This window comes from Kazachstania africana, chromosome 3, assembly GCF_000304475.1.
Source record: "Kazachstania africana CBS 2517 chromosome 3, complete genome".
NCBI classification, from domain to species: Eukaryota; Fungi; Ascomycota; class Saccharomycetes; order Saccharomycetales; family Saccharomycetaceae; genus Kazachstania; species Kazachstania africana.
In genome coordinates this window covers 511,654-535,360 of record NC_018942.1, presented here as the reverse complement: position 1 = coordinate 535,360, position 23,707 = coordinate 511,654, and the positions used below count along the sequence as shown (strand labels likewise).

Sequence of the window (23,707 nt, the reverse complement as noted above, 5' to 3'; positions counted from 1 at the left end):
GTAAATAACTATAAAATTTATCTCAAATTTTACATAAACCATACCACATGGGATAAAAAAAAATAAATATACATAGATATTATATATCAAAACAAAAATGTCATGTACACATATGCAACATGAGTTTCATTGGAAATGATGCCATCTGGCTACTGGATTAGTGAGCTTATTTTCTTGCTTTTTGGCCGGAAAGGAAAAACATAAATACACTATAGGAAAATAAATTCGACTTTCCATAGAAATAGGGAAACCACTGAAGAAATAGAGTAATGACAACATTATATAACATCCCAACTGGTACAAGAGACGTTATCAGAAAATTTCGTACCTCAACGTCTAGATCAGAAACTATAAGATGCTTACCTATTAAGATAGAGGCAAATTCGAATGAAATTATTATTGACGAGGATGATCAGGAAGAATTAGATGAAATCACAGATTTGGCCTCCTTGGCTGAGATTTTGCCCGATAATTCTCCAAGATTCCTTTTAATGGCATATCCTTTGACAACGAAGGAAGGTATTAAGCAAGTGCCCCTAATATTGTTATACTGGAAACCAATGACCATAGTCTCACAAGAGTGGAAGATGCTCTATGCAGGTGCTGCAGAAATGGTTAAGCACGAGTGTGGTACGTACAAATTCATCGAAGTTTCATCTGATCTCGAGGACGATGATGATGTTGAAGAATTGAAAGAGCAAATAGAAACATCAAAGAGATAACATATCTCTTGAGTATCATTTTTCGATATGTATGTATACAATTTTCAACTTTGACTGCTTTTTTTGCAGAACATCCATACATTTTAGCCTTCTATAGAAAATGTTTAGCCTGGAAAAAAAAAGAACAAATTGACTTTTTTTTTCTGAAAAATTTCAGTGACGCAAAATTTTCGCCAATTTGGAAAATTATTCAGGGAACTCAGAATTTGTCATTATCTCACTTCGGCTCGCGATGTTGAAGTTATTTTAGAAGTATTTAATTTACAGATATGTGTTCTCAACTTTCCTTATTACAACCAACAAACCACAGAAATTATCATTCAAAATGGGTCGTATGCACAGTGCCGTATGTTTAATATGAGAAACGAGTTGTTTGTCCTTACAGACAATAGTTAATGAAATACAAATTGAAGTCTCATGTTAAAGTGCATTTTCATAAATTTCTTATTTTATTTTCGGATCACAGTTCATTCTTTCCGGTGTACACCAACAGATAAGATCACTTATCTGTTCTGAGTACTCTTTGAGTGCTCTAGGTGTATTAGCTGGGTGATTCCAATTCAATCAAAAACCATAGGAGTGTCATGCTGACTGAAGTTATGTCTGGCACTCTCCAACTGTTATAGATGAGCAGGGGGAGCACTATGAATTTTGTACCCATTAGGGTATGATAATAGTGACTTGGTGTTTTACGCATTGCCGAATCAGACAGTCTTGAAAGAATGAATTGCTAATTTGAATTTAAAGTAATAGTTTATGTAGAATAACGCTCAGCGAGTCTTCTTTGTTGTTTTGTTAGAAAAAATTCAATTGGCAATTCATTTACTAACATAAATTACTATTGTTCATCAATATGTTATTTTTACAGGGTAAAGGTATGTCTTCCTCTGCTATTCCATACAGCAGAAATGCTCCAGCTTGGTTCAAATTGTCCACTGACTCTGTTATTGAACAAATCACCAAGTACGCCAGAAAGGGTTTAACTCCTTCTCAAATCGGTGTCTTATTAAGAGATGCTCATGGTGTTACTCAAGCTAGAATCATCACCGGTAACAAGATCTTAAGAATCTTAAAATCTAACGGTTTAGCTCCAGAAATCCCAGAAGATTTATACTTCTTAATCAAAAAGGCTGTCTCTGTCAGAAAGCACTTAGAAAGAAACAGAAAGGACAAGGACGCTAAGTTCAGATTAATTTTAATCGAATCTAGAATCCACAGATTAGCTAGATACTACAGAACTGTCGCTGTCTTACCACCAAACTGGAAATACGAATCTGCTACTGCTTCTGCTTTAGTTAACTAGAGTGTTAAAACAATTATATATTATATCATTTTGTTTTGTTTCCATTCTATATAAAGTTCTAATAACTTCAAAAAAAAATTTAGCATTTCTCTTGAGTAGGGAGATACGTAGCTTCCATTAATTGATAAAAAGTGAGAACCATATTTTACTTGAAGTGCTTCTGTAAGTACTGGAGCGCCCTAAAATAGTCTCGTAAGCTCCCTCGTACTTGGTACTCGTGCTCTTTCCTCAGCAATTAAACGAAGAAAGGGAGAACATCTCTTGATATCTACTGTAAAAAGATCTTCTTTAGAAGGAGAACTACAAACATTAGATATACGTTAACAGTATTAAGTGAGGTTTTACATATTTTCCTACTAGTATACAATTTTAACCAATGATCCTATCATTTGAAATAAAAAAGAATGATTTCGCCCAGGATAGAACTGGGGACGTTCTGCGTGTTAAGCAGATGCCATAACCAACTAGACCACGAAACCAACTAATTGGAGTTTTTAGAACTGAAACTTCCTAACAGTCCGCAAAATTAAGCCACAATCTTCCTTCAAGATTCTCAATTTTTGAACGTAAGATTTTTCGAACTTAAAGGAAGATCAGATGGAGTCTTCTCGATAATATTATTGATATTGTTGTCCATAATATTAAAGATCAGTCAGGTAAGTGGACAAACTCAAATTAGTCAATGTGTATTACCCATAATGCACTGGTTATATATAAAATAATATACAGTGCGACAAACTTTGATCAAACTTCAGTGTTCACCTGAGCATTTATACGTTTCCCAACACATTTTGATTTACAACAATTCTCATGTTCTAGATTTATAAGTCAATACGTCGCCATAGTTATGCCACCATATTTATTGCATGATAATATATAGTTGCGTTCATCACGCCACGTTTATTGTTCAATTCGTCTAGAACATTCTAAATTCGTCATTCTAACAATCAAAACATTGAAATGTTAGTGTAATGCCGTGTCCAGGACGCTAGCCTTAATACTTTTACACAAATAATCACACTGTGGATTTGTACTATTGACTTTTCTAGATGTGGAGAGTTCTCTGCTATTACGCTCAAGAAAATTAAACATTTGTCAGGGTTCAACCGGAGTTCAGGACGCTAGAAAGTCCGTTATATTTATCCACAGTTTAAAGATAATAGTGTAGAAACCTAACCCTGAACATGTCGACACGAATGCTACAATGGCTTCTCCATGGCGAGTTGTACGTCATATTTAACAGGCGATTTCCAAATATGAAAAAACCGTAAGATAAGGCTTTAATAAAGTTTGTTCTATAGGGCTTTTGAGTCCATGAGAAAAGTTGCCTCAAATGGCATTTCTGATTTACGCAGTTGGCCAAGAATCTCATTAGAATTGAATGTAAATAACCATTTTGGGACATATCTCTTACTGTGATAATCGGAGTAACTCCAAAATTGCACGGCGTTATCAGGACCGCCCCGCTTTGAAAAACAATCTTTGCAATAAATGACGTCTTCGAAAACAGTTCGAAGCAAATCGAACTAAGAGGTATGAATTCTAGTGTCTCCAACAATAGAGACTCAATTGAGCTACGATTTGTAGATACTTGAGGTTCGAGCAGAAAGGACGTAGAACAGCGGAAAATGCCAATAAATCGGAGAAGGTCTTCCAAGATTGCTATTAGTGAAGTTCATATACTAATGAAGAGGAGACTAACTTGCAAGCTCTTTCTTAAACGTATAAATAGCTGGCTTTATTCCCAGTCATCACTGATATTTTCATTCCATTTTATCTATATGTTAGGTTATAGAAGAAACATACTATTGCGAATCCATAATCAACAACGGTTTATTGATTCCTGAACAGGTATTGACATTTACATTTTACAAAGTCCTTTATTTTATAATTTAAAACAAAATATTCACTAGATGCTGTTTTTTTAGCGTTATTCTTCCTCAGCCAAGTCGTCTTTTGTGAACTTTCTCTTCCAGGCACTTCAGGTATGTTGCCATCCTCTGAAACTGACTGGTCAGAAGGAGCTTTTATGATGACTCATGAAGGTTTCGCTTACTGAGATGGTGATTTGCCTACTGATGTTGCAGACGATCTGGTAAACTCTCTTGGCGATATGTTCGGAGTTGCTTTTAACGGTGAAATTAATCAAATCTATAAATTGTCTGACTCTGGATATGTTTTCGGTGTTTTTGGAGGTATCCAAATTGATTCTAGTATTACTGCCATGTTGACAATTGCTAGTATAATGACCACCGAGTTGAATGGTGTTAACAACTATTTCTATCTTGAATCTCATACAGGTGACCCAAAAACTACTTATGGTTTTATTGTTGCTACAGAAGAATATGAAGCTTATGTTGATGAGGCTGTGAAGACATGGAGTATGGGTAAGAGTTATGAATTCTACACTAGCACTCAATCCATTGGTAATGTTAACGTGTGCCAACGACTAGCGGAAGAAGCTTATGCCCCGGTTAACTCAGCCGATTTTGGTGAATGTATCTCGATTTTCTATGATTCGTCGAAGACTATTGAGGAACAGACTGGTTTGACAGATGATCTACTGTACGTCTACAATAATGGTACGGTTTCCTTTAATGACGGCGACAAAGTCTGTATCTCTATTGGTACTGCGAGCGAATAGTCAACACGTCAATGTTTGATCTATGATGGTGATGGACACATATTTTTCTATTCTCTGAGTTCAGTAACATGTTGTTATTGACAATTTTGTTCTTTTATACTCGTGTATAACCAAGATAATTATTTATTTTATTCTCTTATTTATGTATTGAAACAGTTAATTTGAAATATTACCTTCGGGCTCTGTATATCCATTACTTTGATTTCTCTCACTTAGTTTTTCCATGGAAAGTTCTACATCATTTTAAAAATAGTCTTGTTTGTAGTACTCTGCGTGCTTGTGGAATACATAGCTTTACCACTGTTATGCGGCCAATGACAGTAAATTCGTCGACTGGTTTAAATTTTCCATTACTAAAACCAATAAATGACCTTATATAAAGTGGGACCTGGCATGCGGTACATGAAACGTTCCTATTGAAAATTTAGCTAAATCATTAACAGTAGAAATCCAACTGCTATAATCAAACAGTATGTAGATCTGACTAAAGTAAAAACAATAGATATAACAGTAATTATATCTAAGGGCCAATTTGTGAAATGCACTAATAAGAAAGTTAATTTGAGAGTTAGAGTAACAAATTTTGTCATGTTCTAAAATCATTGAGTTACATAACATGGAGAATGAGAATTTAGAACATGGCCAAGGGAGCTTATTGTGACAGATCAGAGTGCGCTGGAAAAAATGAATACTTATGTGAGAATGAAAGTTTGATCAAGAGCTGTCTCACTGTACATCATTCCATGTTCTAGTTTATTTTATATATAACCAGTGCATTTTTTGGTATAACCACTGAATGCCGGGAAGTAATTTTTTGACTAACAGCCATTTAACGCTATGAACAATAATAACAATAATATACATGAGACATCCTCTGATCTTCCTTCACGACAGATTAAATATCAGGATGTTGAAGTTTATGAAACGAACACGAAATTAAGATTGGCACCTGTCGCGCACCCCACCCTATCTACGGCAGAGTGAACATGAACCCTTGATAAATGGGAAATGGCGACCGACGTTCCTGACAGATGAGTACAACTAGCCATACTCCAAAAGATATTAACAGATAGGCAAGTCATCAAATGAAACATGGCTTCAAGACACTTCAAAATATATAATACAAAATATATATAAAGGACAAGAATTACATGGGACATAATCCTAGTTAAGTACGATATTTGCCTCAGATTGCCTTCATAACAGGACATCACACAACAACGCTAAGTAGATTATCTTTTAAAATTCTGTCAACAAACGAACAGGTCCTTCTGACAGACAATTGGTTCGAATTCAGAAAGTCCTCTGCCGTTTACATAGCTACAGTATATTTGGGTCATCATTGACCGGACTAAAGAACTTTTGAAGGCCGCTTATATGGAAATGGAAACAACCAACAGTGATAAGCCCACTAAAAAAATTCTAACTTCAATACTTTTGTTTCTTAGTACTTAAAAACAGTTAAGTGAACTTATAACATAATCACTAGGCATTGGGACAGTGAGCTATGTACAATGTTGTAAAAGATTGAGCCCTTTTTCCGGGTGGGTTCGAGATTTTTAAGATTTCGACCTAAGTAAGAATGGATAAAGTTGAGATTCCTTTTTTAAGTAAAACAGCCCATCCACTTATATCTAATGCTATTTTCTTACGACTGAAGTGGGTCTATAAATATCATTTGAAGGCACCCAGATTTTTTTGTATCTATTACTTGACTCGTGGTTAGTATTGCTGTCGTTACTGTAGTCTTGAATGACCATTACAAGTAGGCAGATAGCTGCCTACTTGAAAAAAAGTAATGAGTTAGTGTCATTCATTAAAATAATTCAAGGTCACAATTCTGTTGTAGCCTTTTTCTACATAATATAGTTAAGTCCATGTTATTTATGCCAAAGCAGAGACATTTCTGTAAGTGAGTACGTTGAAACAAACGCCATACAAAATGTTAGTAAGCAATGTGAAACAATAACCTCTGGTTGCAAAGGCACCGTAGTTTCAAACTATCCTTTAAAAATTAGATTATTGTACTACTTATTTCCTATCAGTACAAAACCACTTTATATCCAAGCACAGAGAATACAATGTTGATCAAAGCTGAAGGAACTATGCATTTTGATACAAACAAGTTCCTTTCAAAGGTTCTTAGCCGCTTTTTCCCTGTTCTCAATATGTGCATGAACAGTTAACTTCATAAAACAGGGATTTTTGTGTGTTCAGCACTATTCTGGATTTTAAATAAACTATAATATGAAGAATCGACTTAATAACTGTTTTGAAGGTAGATACTTGGACAAGGATATTCTTTATCTCTACGTATTCTAGCATTATATGCAATCTCATGAAGTCAACATTGTTCCAGATCATCAAGTTACCATCTCATTCCCCCATAGCCATGCTACCTAGTATTCTTTATTTTCCAATACATAAATAATTTAAGTCTGTATTATAATTATTTATTCAGGATGCTATGTAGTTTTGTAGCTCAATGGGTCGGTTGATTTTCTGGAAAGATCAATAATCATAAAAAAATAAATATTGTACAAAGTCAGGAAAAACAGAAAAAAAATACAGCAATAAAAGGAACAACTCAAAAAATCAATTTCTCGGCTAAACGTTAAAAAAGAGAAAAAAAATCAACCACAAAGGAAATTAGGCTCAAAGAGAAATCAGGCAACTTATAGAGGACAAGAAAACTTCGAACATTGTAGTCTCTCGTCTCTGTCAATATACCGGCTTTAAACTCACTTGAAACTTCATTAAGACATTTGAGGGGCAAGCTTTTATTTACCTAAAATTGTATACTAGAAAACAATACCTTGGGCCCACCAAATCTAGAAGCAAGGAGCTGATACAGAAATGGTACATCTTTTTTTGTCACCCCAAGCAACCTAAAATCTCGACGAAATCTCATAAACAATAGGTTAATCTAAAAGAAGTAATACTGGAAGATATTTCAAAGGTATTAGAACGCTATTGTTCTATTTCAAGTAACAATAAAAAAAATAAAAAAAATGCAAGAATGTAAGTCCAAAACTAAAACATGATTGCAATAACTACAAGACACGCAGTTTTCTATAAACAAGAAAATCTGGTAAAAGCTACAATCATTCTATTTTTTTTTTTTACAAAAAAATATCATGTATCCCTTCTGTAGATACCATTTGAAAGGCATGGTTTTATTTTCATATATGGATAATCAAAACCAAGCGAACTTGTATTAGAAGATGACACCTACTATCTTCATTTTGCAGACTCAGTTTTTTTGTCTTTCCTTCAAATCTCCAGCAAAGAACTAACCTGTACTGTAAATGACAACGCGGAGAGTTTCACCAGTGCCTGCTTCACTGGTGAACATCGTGAAAAAGTCATGATTTTAGTCATTGAATTTGCTCCGCCTGCAGCGAAGCAAAGCAGCGTATATACAAACATATTTTAACGGCTTTGGACTTGTTCAAAAATTTAGACTGCTAAGAAATTTATTATCATGAACAGTGAGAACAATAGAAAAAAAGATATATGCACAAAATGCAAGGAAATTACTTCAACCAGTATAAACACAAGATGGTTGCAAATCATAGAGCTCGTTGCATATCTCGCTCATAATACACATAAATATGATGATCCTGGCGAGACAGAGCACCTTTTGAGAAATAGGCATTAATGACTATTATCAGATTATTGAACCTAAGAGTAACGCTAAAAGTATAATAAGACTCAACACTAAGGATGTACCCCCATGAAGGGTGCGAAGAGTATAGTTACAGAAAACAAAAACAGAAACAGAGTTGACGCTCGTCTTTTTTCCCTTTCTGCGAAGAAATCTCTTTCTCCATGCAAGTTATTTTTTTTCGGCTTCATTAGTACAAGGTACAGGAATGTTGTCACACATCCATTCCACTGAGAGAAAGGCGTACAACGAATAGCGAACAAGGACAGTGAAATCCCGACACCACAGCTAGAGAAGGCAGATGCTCTTGACTTGAAATCATCTTTTCTTCTTTCCTTCGGTACTTCATTAGAAAAGTCGAATCTTGAAAAATTACAATAGATGTAAACAAAAACACGGTCACCACGCGTAGTTCTTGCTGCGAAAATCGTCTGTCTTTTTTATTTGTCAATTTCTCGATCTCTCATCAGCTCGAACACTTCCGCTCGTCGTTTATTTAGCAGAAAGATTATTATGAAAAAAATATATATACAGACCAAAATACAAAAATAGCAAATATAGAGGAAACTTACATCATGCCATTGTTCTCTATTGTTCTCTATTGTTTTTTTTCTACGGCTTCCTGACCGATGTAAGTTCCTCTTCTTTAATGCGATGTTCCTTACTGTGATGAATATTTTCTTCTAAACATTTATTTTCTCCAGCGAACCTTTATACGGCATACCATTTCCAGAATTGAACATCCCTGGGATGTACATCAAAAATTAATGCAGGACAAACTGTGAAATGGTCTTAGACCTTACTAAAATTTCTCTTCTTCAAAATTGGAAATAAGGAAAGAAAAAAAAATTATATAAGTGGCATTCTTTTGCCAATCTATCTGGTAGTATCGTCTTTCTCATCTCGAAATAGACCATTAAGAATAGAAGTCCAAATCTAATATTTGAAACACTAATATCGAATTGTTCTTTCATTTCTTTTAGTCAATTCAAAATGTTTTCGAAATTTTTTCAGAAACGTTCCAAAGGCTAGAACCGCATGTTATCTTTGATGACAGCTGCTTTGTCATTACTCCCAGCTGCTTCAGCAACAACAGTCTCCGGCCGAGAGACTGCCAGAGGTACGACAACTTATAGTGATACGTTTACTATCAACCTCGATTCCATTATGGTCATTAGATCTGGTCTTACCCATTATTGGTTTGGTGAAGCTATCGTTTACGGTGAACTATGTATGTATGAAGACTCATGGAGTGCTGGTTGGACAACAGTTTTTGAAGATGATATCTACAATTACGGCGTCATCGTTATCGATGACAGTTACGCTTGGGCCGGTGAAACTTTCAGCGCAAATGGTGGTACTTTCTACAATTCTGGTTACTTCTTTGTCGATGGTCATAATTCTGGTTTAGGTGAAAGTAATTACAAGATCTCCGCTGCAAATACTTTTAACAATGACGGTGGTCTTATATCTATGCAACAGGCAAGTGGCTCAGCAAGTGTTACTTTGGGTGATAGTTATCTAAGAAACACCGGTACAATTTGTTTAGAATATGCTAATTGGGAACAGTCTGCTACTGTGACAGATACTGGGTGTATTTCCATTAATTCAGGTGGTCAATTAACTATTGACAATCTTGCAAACGATCCAGTTGCTGATCAAACTATCTACTTACAAAACACTACTTCTATCCTTTCCATTGGTGGGTACAGTGCTAATACCCTCCTGGTTAGAGGTTTCGGTTCAAGTAATGTAATCTCCTTCCCATATGGGATCACTAGCAACACGTATAATGCTACAAGCGGTATTGTTGCAGTCGCAACTTCAGGTGGTACTTATTACATCGATATTGGTCATTACTATAACTCAACGCCATTACGTATGATGATAAAAGTTTAACATATGCTCCAATGCCACCAAATAGTGCAAGACCAACCATTTGTCAAGTATGTCCTGCTGTTCCAGATTGTAGTGCCATTGCCAATCTAACTGATGTTACAAACTTAACAGACTACACAACTACGATCAGTTCAGGTTCTTCCACTGTCACTGCTGTTGTCTATGAATACCTCACAACCAACTCCGATGGTCTTCTTGAAACTATAACATCAACATCTACAATCCCTGGTTTGACCACATACACCACTACCATCACTTCTGGTTCCTCTACCGTCACTGCTGTTGTTTCTGACTACACCACTACTGACTCTGCTGGTAGTGTTGTCACTGATGAAACCACATCTATCATCTCTGGCTTAACCGACTGGACCACCACCATCACTTCTGGTTCCTCTACCGTCACTGCTGTTGTTTCTGAATACACTACCACTGACTCTGCTGGTAACCTTGTCACTGACGAAACCACATCTATTATTAGTGAGTTACCACACTGGACCACTACTATCACTTCCGGTTCCTCTACAGTCACTGCCGTTGTCTCTGAATACACCACTACCGACTCTGCTGGTAACCTTGTCACTGACGAAACCACATCTGTCATTACCGATCTACCAGAATACATGACTACTTTCACCACCGATGGTTCTGTAGTTACTGCTATTGTTTCAGACTACACTACAACTGATTCTGCAGGCAACGTTGTAACTAGAGAATCTACTCCTATTCTCCCAGACTTACCAGAACACCTAACCACATTCATTTCTGATGGCAGTGTTGTCACTGGTATAGTATCTGACTACGTTACCACTGACTCTAATGGCCATGTCACCACAGCTGAAACTACCATCATTGGTTCTGTACCACCATTTCACCTAACCACTTTCACCTCTGATGGTTCAGTAGTTACCGCTGTTGTTTCAGATTATTTGACTACTGACTCCGATGGTCAAGTCTACACAGCTGAAACTACATCTGTTATCGGCGGTTCAGGTTCAGGTAGCGCTGACACATCAACTACTGCAGCAGTCCAAGGGTCTGCAACGAATGTAGCTACGTCAAGCGCTGCTAGTGTTGGATCCTACGAAGACGCTGCAGCTTTGTTAGATGTAAGAGGTACATTAAGGACTTTGTTACATTGCGTAGCCTTGTCTCTATTGCTTTTCTGATTTAATACGAAAAATACACATCCGTATCCATTTTACTTATGCGTTTTATTATTTTAGACTTACTTTTAAAGCAACTTCTTATATATAAGTATGTTTCTCCATAGATTTGTATATATACCCATTTCGTTCTTCACTTTATTCTTCAATTTTTATTTCTCAACATGCTATTTTTCTCTATCTAGTTTCAGTGGTAATAGTTGTATATTTCTATCTTCTATATAATAAATAAAACCGAATCCATTATGATATTTTACAGAAAGTCAGGGGCTGACTGAGGAAGTATTATATTCGGTGTATAAAGAGATAACTTGTTGTTGCAGCAAGTTAAGCCTATTCCTCTGAAGAAGCTCTGAACTATCATTACTGAAAGTGATTTAAATCAGGAATCTGGCCATGGATAGAAGATAACTGTCCCGAAATTTATTGTGAAATTTAGGCTATGCAAAAAGTCATCCATCCTTCAAGAACTACTGTGTTCATAAAGGACGTAAGATAGGCAATCCAAGATTGTAGTTAGCATACTTCAGGCTGGTGGATCTCAACAGAAGAAAGAGGATGTATCAATCTGTAACTTTTAGTCATAAGCATTACCGGATACCAATGCTTATTACTCTTCTATCTATGTTTTAAGTAATTTTTGGATTCTCGATTTTAACATGCACATGATAGAAAAATGGAGGGACAGAAAACCTCTGCAAGAAGAAACTCCAAAGTTGGCCCACAATATATATATATATATAGCAGAGATATACCAAGAACTAAATAGTCTCAATAGTACATAACAAAGTTGCTTGATGTATCCTATAAATCGTTACCGCCATCATATAGAAGTGCTAACTGTAGGTACCGACAAAATTTGGTAGGAATACAGATCTACAGTGTGCTTAGTTCAGCAACATATATTCTGATGGAATGAGATTGCCACATTCTTTATCCACATCTAAAATCGAATTTGTACGCAATTACTGAGAGAAATAGCTTAAACTTTGTAGAAACCATCTGTAAACACCGGTAATGGTTCAGACATGGTTTGGCAAGGCAAAAACGAACAATTCTTTCTTGAGTGATATTTTACTGAAAAAGTCATAACACAATCAAGCTACCTTGCAGCTACGTTGTAAAAAATTAATTCAAAAGCACAATTTCTTTATTCACTTATTTTAGAGAACTAGCTGTATTAGCCAAGAACATCTGAGAAAATTATTCATAAAGTACTAAAAGCTAAAAATTGCGTTATCAACAGAGTAAGCATTATAGAGATAAGCATATACTTAACGAATAAGTTAGAACCAGTAACAAGCAAGCATCTTTTTTAATAACAAGTTACTCAACGGTAATATTGTGAACTGCTAACGCCATGGAGTTCACGTTTAAAAAAAAATAGTACCATTAGCGACGCCGCACCTATCTTTTTTTATTTCTACTACCATTTTTAATGGTTATTGTAAAACTCACAAAATAATCGAGGGTAGACTGGAAACACACGTATTTTTGATCGCATGAAACTCCATTTTCTTTATCTAACAGACTTAGCCGGATCTTATAAGAAAGAGAATGTATATTAGGTCAAAGTATATAATACTATTTTCTGAAACAGTTTGTGTATATAAATTTACAAAAAACTGGTAACCGCAAGAACTAAAAAATAAATGAAATAATTAAGAATTAAAACTAGTCAGTCAGACTTATATTTATCTTACTCACTTCAGATTATAAGAAGAAGAATAAAGCACCCACCATGGCAGCTGCAGATGGAATGAAGACAGCAGCGCCATTTTCATTTTGTTGAACGACTGCAGTAGTTTGGGATTGAGCTGCTTCTGAAGTCTGTACTTCAGCCACAGTAGTGGCTGATTGGGTGGCTTTAGTAGTAGCTGGCGTCTTGATAACCGTTGTGTCAGTTTCAGGAGCAGCTGGAGCAGCAGTAGTTGTCTCAGCTACTGTTGGCACTGTAACTGGGATAGTTTCTGTTATGGTACATGGACCAGTTACAGTGATTGTGGTTGGCTCAGAAACAGTGTATGTGCTATCACCGATACAAACGGTTGTTGGTTCTGGGCAGTATGTTGTATAGTCAGTAACAACGTTTGTTACAGTAGTGTAGGCAATTTCGTGTGTCTTTGTAAGAGTACATGGACAGTCAGTTATGGTTATAGTAGTGGCAGAGTTAACAGTATATGTCTTGTCATTGTAAGTGAAAGTGGTTGGTTCGGGACAGTAAGTAGTGAATTCAGTGACCACAGTCGTTTCAGTTTCCCAGCTGGTTGATAGAAGACAGACACCATCTGGGCAGGAAGTAATGGTTGCAGTATCAGTACTGGTGACTGTTGTAGAAGCGTTAACAACACCGGCACCGGAGCTTGTAATAATTGGGACAGTCACAGAGGATTCCACTGGTACAGTAGTAGAAGTTTCTTCTGCTGCAGTTGAAGTACCATTTTCGGACCCTGCTGGTAGTAATGAGGAAGAGACATCCACTGGGATTACACTTGAAGATACAGGGACGGTGCTAGAGGCGTAACTTGCGACAGAGCTGTTAGAGACAACGGCCATTGCTGAAGAAGCAAAGGAAGCAAAAATTAAAATACTTTTGTTACTGAATTGCATTTTTAATTGTATATCTCAACGAATGGAATGGGTTTCTGATAGTATTTTATTTAGCTTTAATATCAAAATAAAGTGAAAAAGCAAAGATAAAAAGTTGTAACAAGGGAAATATATGGGACATTTATATATGTTGGATTAGATAGCCTCATCATATTGTTCAAATTCAGGAAGGATATTCAAAACTCAAACCACCCACTTCGTTAGAAAAACGATTGGTTTCTAAATTTATTTTTAGAATTGGCAGCATGGAGTGTATCCATTTTGCAAAACTTGTGCATGAGGAAATAGACAAAAGTACCATCTCAGTGAAACAAAATGGACATTGGCGTAAACCGTCACGAGAAGACGATAATGATGCAAGGGGGAAAAATTGACATTACACTATATAGAAATTTTTGTGCAAAAGAGGAAAGTTCTCAAAAAATTCACTGTTATGCTTGCTTTTCTGACTTATTTTTAATTTTTTTGGCTCTCCTAATGATATGTGTTAAACTAACATTATATCGAAATAGATAAAATTAAACGTACAGGGCGTTATAAATTGGAAGTATGCTGATGGCAAGAATATTTTTGGATAAAGATACAATGACGTTTCTTCAAAGGGAAACGGATGCATTTTTTTTTTCTACTTTCGGTGAAAGTGAAAACTATCCATTCATGGTATAATTTAAACTTTACTAATGAAGAAAAGAATATTAAAAATTGTTGTAAACCCCGTGGATGAACTGATATGCATGGGGCTTACAAGGTCTTCTTCATGCTTTTACACAATAAAAGAATGAATGAACTCAAGAAAAAAAAAAAAAGAGAAGAAACTGGACCAGGTCCTGATTATAATCTTGCTATTGTAATTATTTGCACTAAAGGAGCTCCTCTCTCGGGGGAAGGTGGGGGGGGGGGCAATGCCCTTGTTCCCCCTCTGTCTACAGTAGGCGACCCACGCTTCAAGTAAGTCCAATGGCTGAACATGTGATATATGGATTAACTACGGGTACTGCTTGATTCCTACCTTTTCCTACTTTGGAATGTGCCACTTCGAGGAGGAGAAGAAGGGAGGCCCAAAATTCGCGTTGTGCCTGATCCAGTAAAGGAAAAAAAGCGCTAAATGCGATCGAGAAGAGACGCAATCTCTCCGATGCGTCTTACAGTCAGTAACAGATCATTCGAGGGGGATAGGAAAAAACTGTGTTCCAAAGTCAGTAAAACGCAAGGCCAGCCTTTTTGATCTGGGTTATCCCCCTCGAAAGAGGAAAAGGGAAGAAGACTAATGCTGCAAGAACAGTCATAACATACATGTGGCACTTGTCTCGAATAACGCATTTGCTCTTAACTGCGAGGGTATCGCTTCCCTACATACCGATCCGTAGCTCCAAATGACAATGCACTATATTATAAATTTCTGCGTCCCTAGTAAACTATGCAATTTCTTCTCCTCTTCCCTGAATGCAAATATCTTTCTACAACAGTAACTTTGACCTGTATTTGGCGGGGTTCATTGCCTCTCTCAAAAAAGTTCATACTGAGACATACTAATCTTGTCCACTTATACACAGCTCGCCCGGAAACCTGACAGTTCCTCTTTCAAGCAACTTTGGGTTTCACCTAACCGACCTTCTTATCCGCGTCACTTCAGATTTTAAGGAGGCTGTAGTGGAGGAGCTGAGCTATCTGTTTAGAGTAATTTGCACGAGAAAACATTCATGCAAGGGTCATTAGAAAGCTAGCAATGAGATGACACTTTCGAGAGTCGTCTTGAAAAAGTTTCGTACTATGAACTCACTAAGGATATATACATCGTCAATTATGTTCCAAAAGGTTATTCTCAATACAACACCTGACTTGATATACCAAGGGGAAAATGTGCTAGCAGTATATTAATGTATTTCTTGAAAAACTACAAGGGAACTACATAGACGTTTTGAAACACTGAATTGTGCCTAGTTTAATGATGACTATTTTTGCTGTTAATCATCCCACCTTCAATATACTACCACCATACGCACCATAACCGAATAGAAGATTTAAAAGTTTCTAGCCTCAAAAGGATGACAACTTAAATACCTAACAAAGCAACCCCAGTTAAATATCCATTGTCTGCCAGTATATTACATTATACAGACAATTGTAGTTGGACGTAATTCATGTCTGAGAAGGCATAACCAATAAACTCATTTTCTTGAAATTTCTTTGTACACTCTTTTCTTTATTTCTCATGAAATAATGGCTTCTATGCCACGAATAAGTTAGGTGTCCAACAGCACGAGAAATAAGGCCTTTATGAGTACTATTTTCTAACGAGTCAATAACGCCGAATAATCGCATGAGCATGAATATACTTTTACCATTACAGCCTGAATTGTTGCAAACAGTTGGGTATCTGTCTGATTTTTGTTCACTAGCTGCCTTGTTAAAAAGTTCCTTGAAATGATCGGACATATATTTCTCTTTTGGCCACTATATCAAGTCACTTGTCGCAACACTTTGCTACAAAATATTGATTGACCATCCGGAATATAGAATATATGGACTTCGAAACATTTTGTGTTTCTTGTAACTATTGGAGTAAAATGTGTTAATTAAAATTGATATATAAAACTGTCATTTTCTCTTTCTTACAAAACCCGACATACTTGCTTGCTTCCTAGCTTATTTATAATATTCTTTACAAAATGTACCTGTATAAAGTCTATCTCAATAAAAAAACACGAAAAAGTAAAGTTAGAACCAAATAATACGGCTTTCCAACTATACTTTTTTCTCTTCATCCAAAACTGAGGGATCATCTGAGTCTGAATCATAAGCTACCTTATTTTCCAACCTTCTATCTCTCAGTAGAAAAGAGGCAATTAGCAGAGGCACACATAAACAAATTGCGACAATATATAAAACTTTTGTGACGTAACGATAAGCTTCAATCATCTCGTTACGAATAGTCGAATTCCATCCATACGTCTTAATTACCGTGAGAGGTGAACTATAAGCCTTTGCAGCTACCTTTGAATTGGAAATCCTACTGGATAATGCACCTGGCATTAGACCACTCCAAATAGCACCGGCGATAGCAGCTGCCATAGCTTTACCAACACTACCAATTGCGGTGAAAAGAGCAGTAATCATAGCCATCCTTTTATGAGAGCCTGCAGAAGCTTGAAGGGAAGTTCTTGTTGGGTATTTAATAAAACCATTTGCGAAACCAAATACACAAAGGGCGGCGATAGATCCGGCATAACAGCCATGACCACCACGATAACGGATGAATAAGCCATAAGAAACGAAAAACAAAGTGCCACCAAACAAAATCAACCTCTTGGTCTTCCTAATGAACACAACGAAGAAACCTAGTATAAAAGCAGTCAAAACACTTACAAACTCATAAGAGTTGTTAATTCTTGTGGCTGCAGCAGAAGTATTATTAAATGCTACCTGTAAAACGGTAACCATATAATTTGCTTCCATAACATAAATAAATTCATACAGGAAAACTGCGACCAGTGCAGCATAAACTCCCCTGTCTCTGATTAGTCTTAGCGGCGTTAAAGGATACTTTGCATAAAATTTCTCCCATACGATATAAAGTGGTAAACCGACGGCCCAACCGATAACTTCTGGAACAATAGTTGATGCTTTCGCCCACTTTTTACCGGCCTTTTTGGTCAATGTAAATGGTACCAAAATACAACCCAATGATGCTCCGAGGGTAATGAGACCGACTAAATCAAGCCTCCAAAACAGTGTTTCTCTGATGAACTGCGCCCACGAGAGTTCGTTATTTGAATGCCAAGGACGCTTTAGTTCATTCTTTTTATTTTTTTTTGCCATATATCTCATATGGAACAAGCATACTGCGAGAGGAATACATGCTACAGGAACAATGATAGCAAACATTCCTATACCCCATTGCCAATTATCGCTAAAATCTGATACTATGGTACCACTGGCCCATGCATTAATGACATTAGGAAGCATTGGAATAACCCCGGCAACTAACCTCCAATTCAAGTGCGAAAAGTCTGAAACCAAAAGTTGCATCACCATATCGATACCTGATTCACCGAAAGAATAAATACAATAACCAGCAGCAAATTGGCTTATACCTTTTGAAGTAGCAACAATAATAGTACCGACAACATAAAAGACGAGACATATATAAAAAATGGATGTTCTGCCGAAAATGTCCGCTGATCTGGCAAAGAAAAGCTCGCCAATAGCTGAAACTATTGCACTGAAACAGTTAACAAATGATACCAAAGAATGCTCAGAGAAAGAATTTGTTGCGTCAGTCTTAAAGGTTTTACGCAAAGTACTATCAAGGCTATATGAATAGCATACCAAAAAAATCGAACTAAAAAGAATTATTCTCTTCATAGGAGTATTGTAAAACTCCGAGTATATCTCAATATTTGTGACACCGACATTATAATAGTCATCTTCAGGGACATCATGGGCCTCAAGTGAATATGAGGTTTCATTTACTTTATTTTCTTCTTTTTTAGAAGAATGACTTGAGTGAATACTAGCCATGATTATCGTAAAAGAATAAATGGAACTCCCTCGGAAACCTATGTGGGATCCAGGACCCTCTGTAGCTGAAGCCCTTCATCATTTATGTCTCTCAATTTATATAGCTTGAACTGTAATCATTATTTCTTGCTCTATCCTAGAAATGCACCTCTTTTTATAATTAAAATTTTATAATAACTGTCTCTAGTAGTGTTCAATGTTATGTGCACAGGATGCGCTGAAAAGTTGATTTTGCCAAGAAATGAAACGCAATGACTTTCCTTTTTTGTTATTATTATGATCATTACGCACAGCATTCTAGCCGTCGACGCTGAAAAATATTATGTCAAAAAAGTCTTAAGCCACTGATGTCCTGAATTTAAGAAACTGTACCTGCTTTTTTGTCCGCCTCGTAATAACACAATCCTTCAAACCTTTCTCAAGATAGGTAACAGGCTACTACAGAATTGTCGAAAACTGCTGCCACTTACCCAAGTTGTTCGGACAAAAGAAGAATTCTTTACAAGAAGTAAGCTAGCGTGTTGGGATGGATAAGATAACCGTATTATTTTATATTAATACCACTCAGGCTCTTTTTAGCTGACTAGAGTCGGATTGCACTAATCTCGAAAATTGTGTTTTATCTAGTTATCTTATTCATCATAGTAGGTTGTGCACCTAGAAAGCAGCACTCATCTATGCAGAGACACCCTCTTGTCAAACACGTAACACAATGAGACAGTTGAACGAAGATATTATTGTCTGTCTCACGGTTCTATCCTTCACTATCGTATATGATAGCCTCCAATTCCGGCTCTTTTTCATATACTGTTTTGTTGTATGCATCTATCGCAGAGCCCACTAGAGAGGTGTCTAGTAGCAGTTCTTCAGGTGAGACTTGACGGCTTGAATCTGTAAGTGACGGAGAAATGCTTACGGATGAACCAGATTTATTTTTTTTCTGGGGTGGCATTATCCTGTCATCGAAATTGATATTGTTCAAATCAGCCTTGATATCTTTGAAACTACCACTGCTTTCGTCGATATCAAATCTAACAATGCTGCAATCAACTTCATTCTTATACGTTGCCCTCTTTTTGTTTTGCATTTCCTTTCCATTTAAATCAGACACCACTGCAATCCTGCATTTTTCAAAGTTTCTTTTCCTATTATTTCCGATGTCTTTGTGTTTCCAATTCCAAAATATGCCAATACTGCATCTGATAAAGGCTTCCCAGATATTGTCCTTGTTCCCCATTGCAGAATTAGCAACTAGTGAGCTTCGTAATACTTGTGTATTTTTACGCCTGTGTGAATTAAATGATGATGAAACTAAAAAATTTGATCCATCGTCGACCACTTCCAAATTGTCTTCGACATTACCAATATCTTTTTGAAAGGATGTGTTCATACAATCATTCAACAGCACTATGCTAGCATTTTTTGAGTGTGTATATTTTGTCATTTCGGTAAGTATTAGGGCCAAATGTTTACATTTTAGCTCATGTATGTTCTTGAAATTGTACCCTCGATTTAACAAAATTTCTATATGATCGGTCACCAATTGGGAAAATCCACTGATTAGAATCAAATCATACTTTTCATCTTTTTCAAGTAATTTCTTGAAAAATATCAGTAACTGTGTGAATTTATTAGTTGTAACGGTAAAGATATTTCCCTTATCAAAATCCATTAAATTCAAGGGGGCCGAAACATGTGTCTCTATCCATAGGACTTTCCTTTCTGAGTTGCCAGTCGTTGCATTTTGGACCAACTGTATCCCCATTTTGGTTTTACCGACACCTGGAGGGCCATAAATTTCATAAATTGATCGCGAATGGAATCCCTTATTTAACGCATCATCTAAAGCACTAACTCCACTAGATAACGGCTGTGGATTATCAGTAATCAATTGAGATAGTGATATACCTAGTGACATATAGTTGAGAATATTTTAGGTTAGAGTATTATCGTGTATTTCTGCCATCATCTTACTCGAGAGATCTGGAAAAAAAAATGGCGTTAGTAAATATTTCTAGTCAGATGTACGCGCAATCTGATATGAATGTAAAAAAGAGTATGCATATTTTACTCAAAATATTCGTATATCATAAAGTATATAACACAATAATGTAAAAGTCTATGCTTTATTGTTAACATTATTTGAGGAGGATCTTTTCATGGCATAAGCTTCGGTAGCTAATTTTGACTTCAAACTACTCTCACTATCTTTAACGTGACCTCTTGCGTCCAGCTCTACGGTACCAGCACTTTGGAATAGGGACACATCACCAACAAGTAAACCTAGGGTATCTAAAACTTGTTGAGGGTCGGTCAAATGTGCTTTAGCGACAGTTTGCTTTGATGCAGAAGCTACTTTTACAGGGTAAAAACCGAAATGCCCCCATTCATTTTTTTGATCTTTAAATTTATCATGCCATTTATCCTCTATGACGTTTAATTCTCTGAACATATCTTCATCCGTAGAATCATCACCTAGACATAAAATAAAATCTGGCATCTTATCTCTCGTAATATTTTCATCAATTGGTTTCAATAAATCTTGATCAGTACCATTTTCATGCCAAACTAATCTTTTAACAATTTCACCTTTATTAACAAATCTTGGTCTCACTTCAATATTTGCTTTACCTTCCATAACTTCTAAACCGTAATCGTCTGCAAATTTTATCAACTCAGTTTTCAAATTTTCTGCACTATATTCACCAAGTTCTGGGACACTACGTCTGTAATGCCAAGTCAAAGCGACTTTCTTCTTTTCAATGAAAGAACCCGGTGTCTTATTAGTGAAGTCCTCCATGACTTTACTAACACGTTCTTGCCATGACATATCAGTTTTTTCGGTCAAGTTGATCCAATCCGGACTACGAATATCTTTGACGAAACAACCATGTTCCGCACTTAAACCTAATTCAGTATTTTTAGAACCAAGCCACTTATTTAAAAATTGCTGATCACGTCCAGAGATAATCCAAATTTGATTCTTTGGATCTTGAGATAATTTATGAAGGATAGAATACAATCTAGCTGTTGGAATTGCTGCTGCAGGGTCTTGAACGATTGGAGTCAAAGTACCATCATAATCAAAAAGGAAAAGACGACGTTCAGCCTTTTTGTAGTTTTTCAATAGAACTGGTCTATTTAAAGCAGGCGTTATTTTTCTATCTTTTTGATTTGCTAAATTTGAAGAAGCGTTCAATGAGGTTAAGAAATTTTCAGTCCATGATTGTGTTGTGGGGACTTTATCCCATAATTTTGCCTCTAAGGAACCCATTTCATCTTTGTTTAATTTGAGAGCCATATTAATTGATTTTGCTACCGCGACAGAATCCCATGGGTTGACTACAATCGCATCTTTCAATAGAGTGCTGGAACCTGAAAATTCACTTAGTATTAATGGATTGCCGTAACATAAGAAATTTGATATATTTGATTTGATAGTAATATATTCCAATGCCGTGGTATTCATACCGTCTCTAACACTAGTAATCAAACATAAATCAGCGACTCTTAATAATGACATGTAAACGTCCTTTGGGATTCTCATATAATAATGTTGTACTGGAGAGAAATTGAGACTACCATATTCTGAATTTATGGAATTAACCAACTCATTAACTTGTTGCTCCAATTTGATGGTTTCAGGGGAGTTTCTTTTTAAAGTTGGGGAACTAACTTGAATTAATACTACTTGATCTCTCCATTCCGGATACATTGCCAAGAAAGTTTCAAAAGCTCTTAATTTTTGTACAACACCGCGAACAGAATCTAGACGATCTCTGCCGATTATAATTTTCTTATTTTGATAGGCTTCCTTGATTGCCAGAACTTTGGAATCTATATCTTGAGTGAATGCATCTTGTAACAAGAGTTTAGTATTGACACCGATTGGCAAAGAATCTACTAAGACATCACCACCATAAGCACTAATTTGATATTGATCAATACCTAACGAATTTTTTGATTTTTTGGCAGTTGAATCTAATAATCTTTTACAACTTGAAACGAAATGACGACTAAATTGTTCATTTTGGAAGCAAATTTTATTTGCACCAACAACACCATCTAGGATTTGTTTTCTCTTCGATAAACAACGGAAATATTCATAAGATGGCCATGGCACGTGATTGAAATAACCTATTGTAACATTATCATTTGGGAATTTCATTCTAATTAATTGTGGCAATAGTAATAGATAATAATCATGAATCCAAATGACGTCACCTTTTTGATACAGTTCCCCGACTTTCATCGCATAAGCTTCATTGAATCTAACGTAATCATACCACCAATCATTCTCATTACCAATTGAATTATCATCACCTGATATAATCGATTCAGTACCAGTTGGATTTAAGATATAATGGAAAGTTGGCCATATGACATTTTCAGCATAATTTCTCCATCTTGATTGATTTCTTCTTAGTAACCAAATTGGATTATAATTTTTTCTATTTTCTTCGTTATTCAATTTATCAGTTAAATTCGTCATTTGATCTTTAGTTAAATATAAAGGATCTTCAATATCCTCATCATTTGTATTACTATTAGTTGAACTAGTGCTAGTATTGATGTTGTTATTGTTTACTTTTCTTGAGATTTCACCAGTCCAACCGACAACGATCTGTTCATAGTCTTTTGATTCATCTTGTAAATAGTCTAGTGATGAATAAAGGGCACTGTTACCTGTCAATGGAGTTACATTCCATGAATTGTTATCTTCATCCAATTGGATCTTGTAAGGTAATTGAGTTATACAGTTGATAACTCTTTGTTTCTTATGATTAGTCATTGCTACAGTTTTCTATCTCAACTGAACTTACTATTATACATAAAGATAAACTAGCATATATATATATATATATATATATTGTGGGAATTGGAATTATACATTTTTCCGCTTTCTTCGAAGGAAAGTTAATTTTTTTCAAGGGGAAAACGAAGTAGTACTGCTTCAAACCAAATTGAGTAACAGTTACCGGAAATGGAAGGAGGAGGAGGGAGGGGCAAGGGTGGAATACTATTTGTAGTAACTTGATTCGATAGTTAAAATTACGTATTTTGCAGTTATGATCAATTGACATATCCTGTATTGATGGTGGGGTTATGGGAAAGACGGAGTGTCGAGGTGGTTGAAGTATGATGATCAGTTGGTGGTGGAATTAGGAGGAGGAGGAG

At 36.0% G+C, this 23,707-nt stretch overlaps 9 protein-coding genes and 1 non-coding gene across 10 annotated transcripts; 5 read left to right on the top strand and 5 right to left on the bottom strand.

The window, feature by feature from the left end:
* Positions 1-269: 269 nt before the first annotated feature.
* AIM7 (Aim7p) lies at positions 270-722 on the top strand (the record flags this gene model as incomplete). Its single annotated transcript, XM_003956351.1, has 1 exon — positions 270-722. The coding sequence occupies one exon, from the start codon at positions 270-272 to the stop codon at positions 720-722; it is 453 nt and encodes a 150-aa protein (XP_003956400.1).
* Positions 723-1,056: 334 nt separating this feature from the next.
* RPS13 (40S ribosomal protein uS15) lies at positions 1,057-2,025 on the top strand (the record flags this gene model as incomplete). Its single annotated transcript, XM_003956350.1, has 2 exons — positions 1,057-1,068; positions 1,591-2,025. The coding sequence occupies 2 exons, from the start codon at positions 1,057-1,059 to the stop codon at positions 2,023-2,025; spliced, it is 447 nt and encodes a 148-aa protein (XP_003956399.1).
* A 405-nt stretch (positions 2,026-2,430) lies between these two features.
* KAFR0Ctrna15V lies at positions 2,431-2,504 on the bottom strand. The gene has a single exon. It is a non-coding gene; the product is annotated as a tRNA-Val (tRNA).
* Positions 2,505-4,138: 1,634 nt separating this feature from the next.
* KAFR0C02700 (uncharacterized protein) lies at positions 4,139-4,669 on the top strand (the record flags this gene model as incomplete). The annotated part of the gene is made up of 1 exon (XM_003956349.1): positions 4,139-4,669. One exon carries the CDS (start codon positions 4,139-4,141, stop codon positions 4,667-4,669), a length of 531 nt encoding a protein of 176 aa, XP_003956398.1.
* A 4,705-nt stretch (positions 4,670-9,374) lies between these two features.
* On the top strand, positions 9,375-10,235 carry KAFR0C02690 (uncharacterized protein; the record flags this gene model as incomplete). Its single annotated transcript, XM_003956348.1, has 1 exon — positions 9,375-10,235. One exon carries the CDS (start codon positions 9,375-9,377, stop codon positions 10,233-10,235), a length of 861 nt encoding a protein of 286 aa, XP_003956397.1.
* Positions 10,236-10,246: 11 nt separating this feature from the next.
* Positions 10,247-11,401, top strand: KAFR0C02680 (uncharacterized protein; the record flags this gene model as incomplete). Its single annotated transcript, XM_003956347.1, has 1 exon — positions 10,247-11,401. The coding sequence occupies one exon, from the start codon at positions 10,247-10,249 to the stop codon at positions 11,399-11,401; it is 1,155 nt and encodes a 384-aa protein (XP_003956396.1).
* A 1,710-nt stretch (positions 11,402-13,111) lies between these two features.
* On the bottom strand, positions 13,112-13,954 carry SED1 (Sed1p; the record flags this gene model as incomplete). Its single annotated transcript, XM_003956346.1, has 1 exon — positions 13,112-13,954. The coding sequence occupies one exon, from the start codon at positions 13,952-13,954 to the stop codon at positions 13,112-13,114; it is 843 nt and encodes a 280-aa protein (XP_003956395.1).
* Positions 13,955-16,753: 2,799 nt separating this feature from the next.
* KAFR0C02660 (uncharacterized protein) lies at positions 16,754-18,529 on the bottom strand (the record flags this gene model as incomplete). The annotated part of the gene is made up of 1 exon (XM_003956345.1): positions 16,754-18,529. One exon carries the CDS (start codon positions 18,527-18,529, stop codon positions 16,754-16,756), a length of 1,776 nt encoding a protein of 591 aa, XP_003956394.1.
* Positions 18,530-19,283: 754 nt separating this feature from the next.
* Positions 19,284-20,447, bottom strand: RAD55 (putative DNA-dependent ATPase RAD55; the record flags this gene model as incomplete). Its single annotated transcript, XM_003956344.1, has 1 exon — positions 19,284-20,447. One exon carries the CDS (start codon positions 20,445-20,447, stop codon positions 19,284-19,286), a length of 1,164 nt encoding a protein of 387 aa, XP_003956393.1.
* A 201-nt stretch (positions 20,448-20,648) lies between these two features.
* On the bottom strand, positions 20,649-23,321 carry TPS2 (trehalose-phosphatase TPS2; the record flags this gene model as incomplete). The annotated part of the gene is made up of 1 exon (XM_003956343.1): positions 20,649-23,321. The coding sequence occupies one exon, from the start codon at positions 23,319-23,321 to the stop codon at positions 20,649-20,651; it is 2,673 nt and encodes an 890-aa protein (XP_003956392.1).
* Positions 23,322-23,707: the final 386 nt, after the last annotated feature.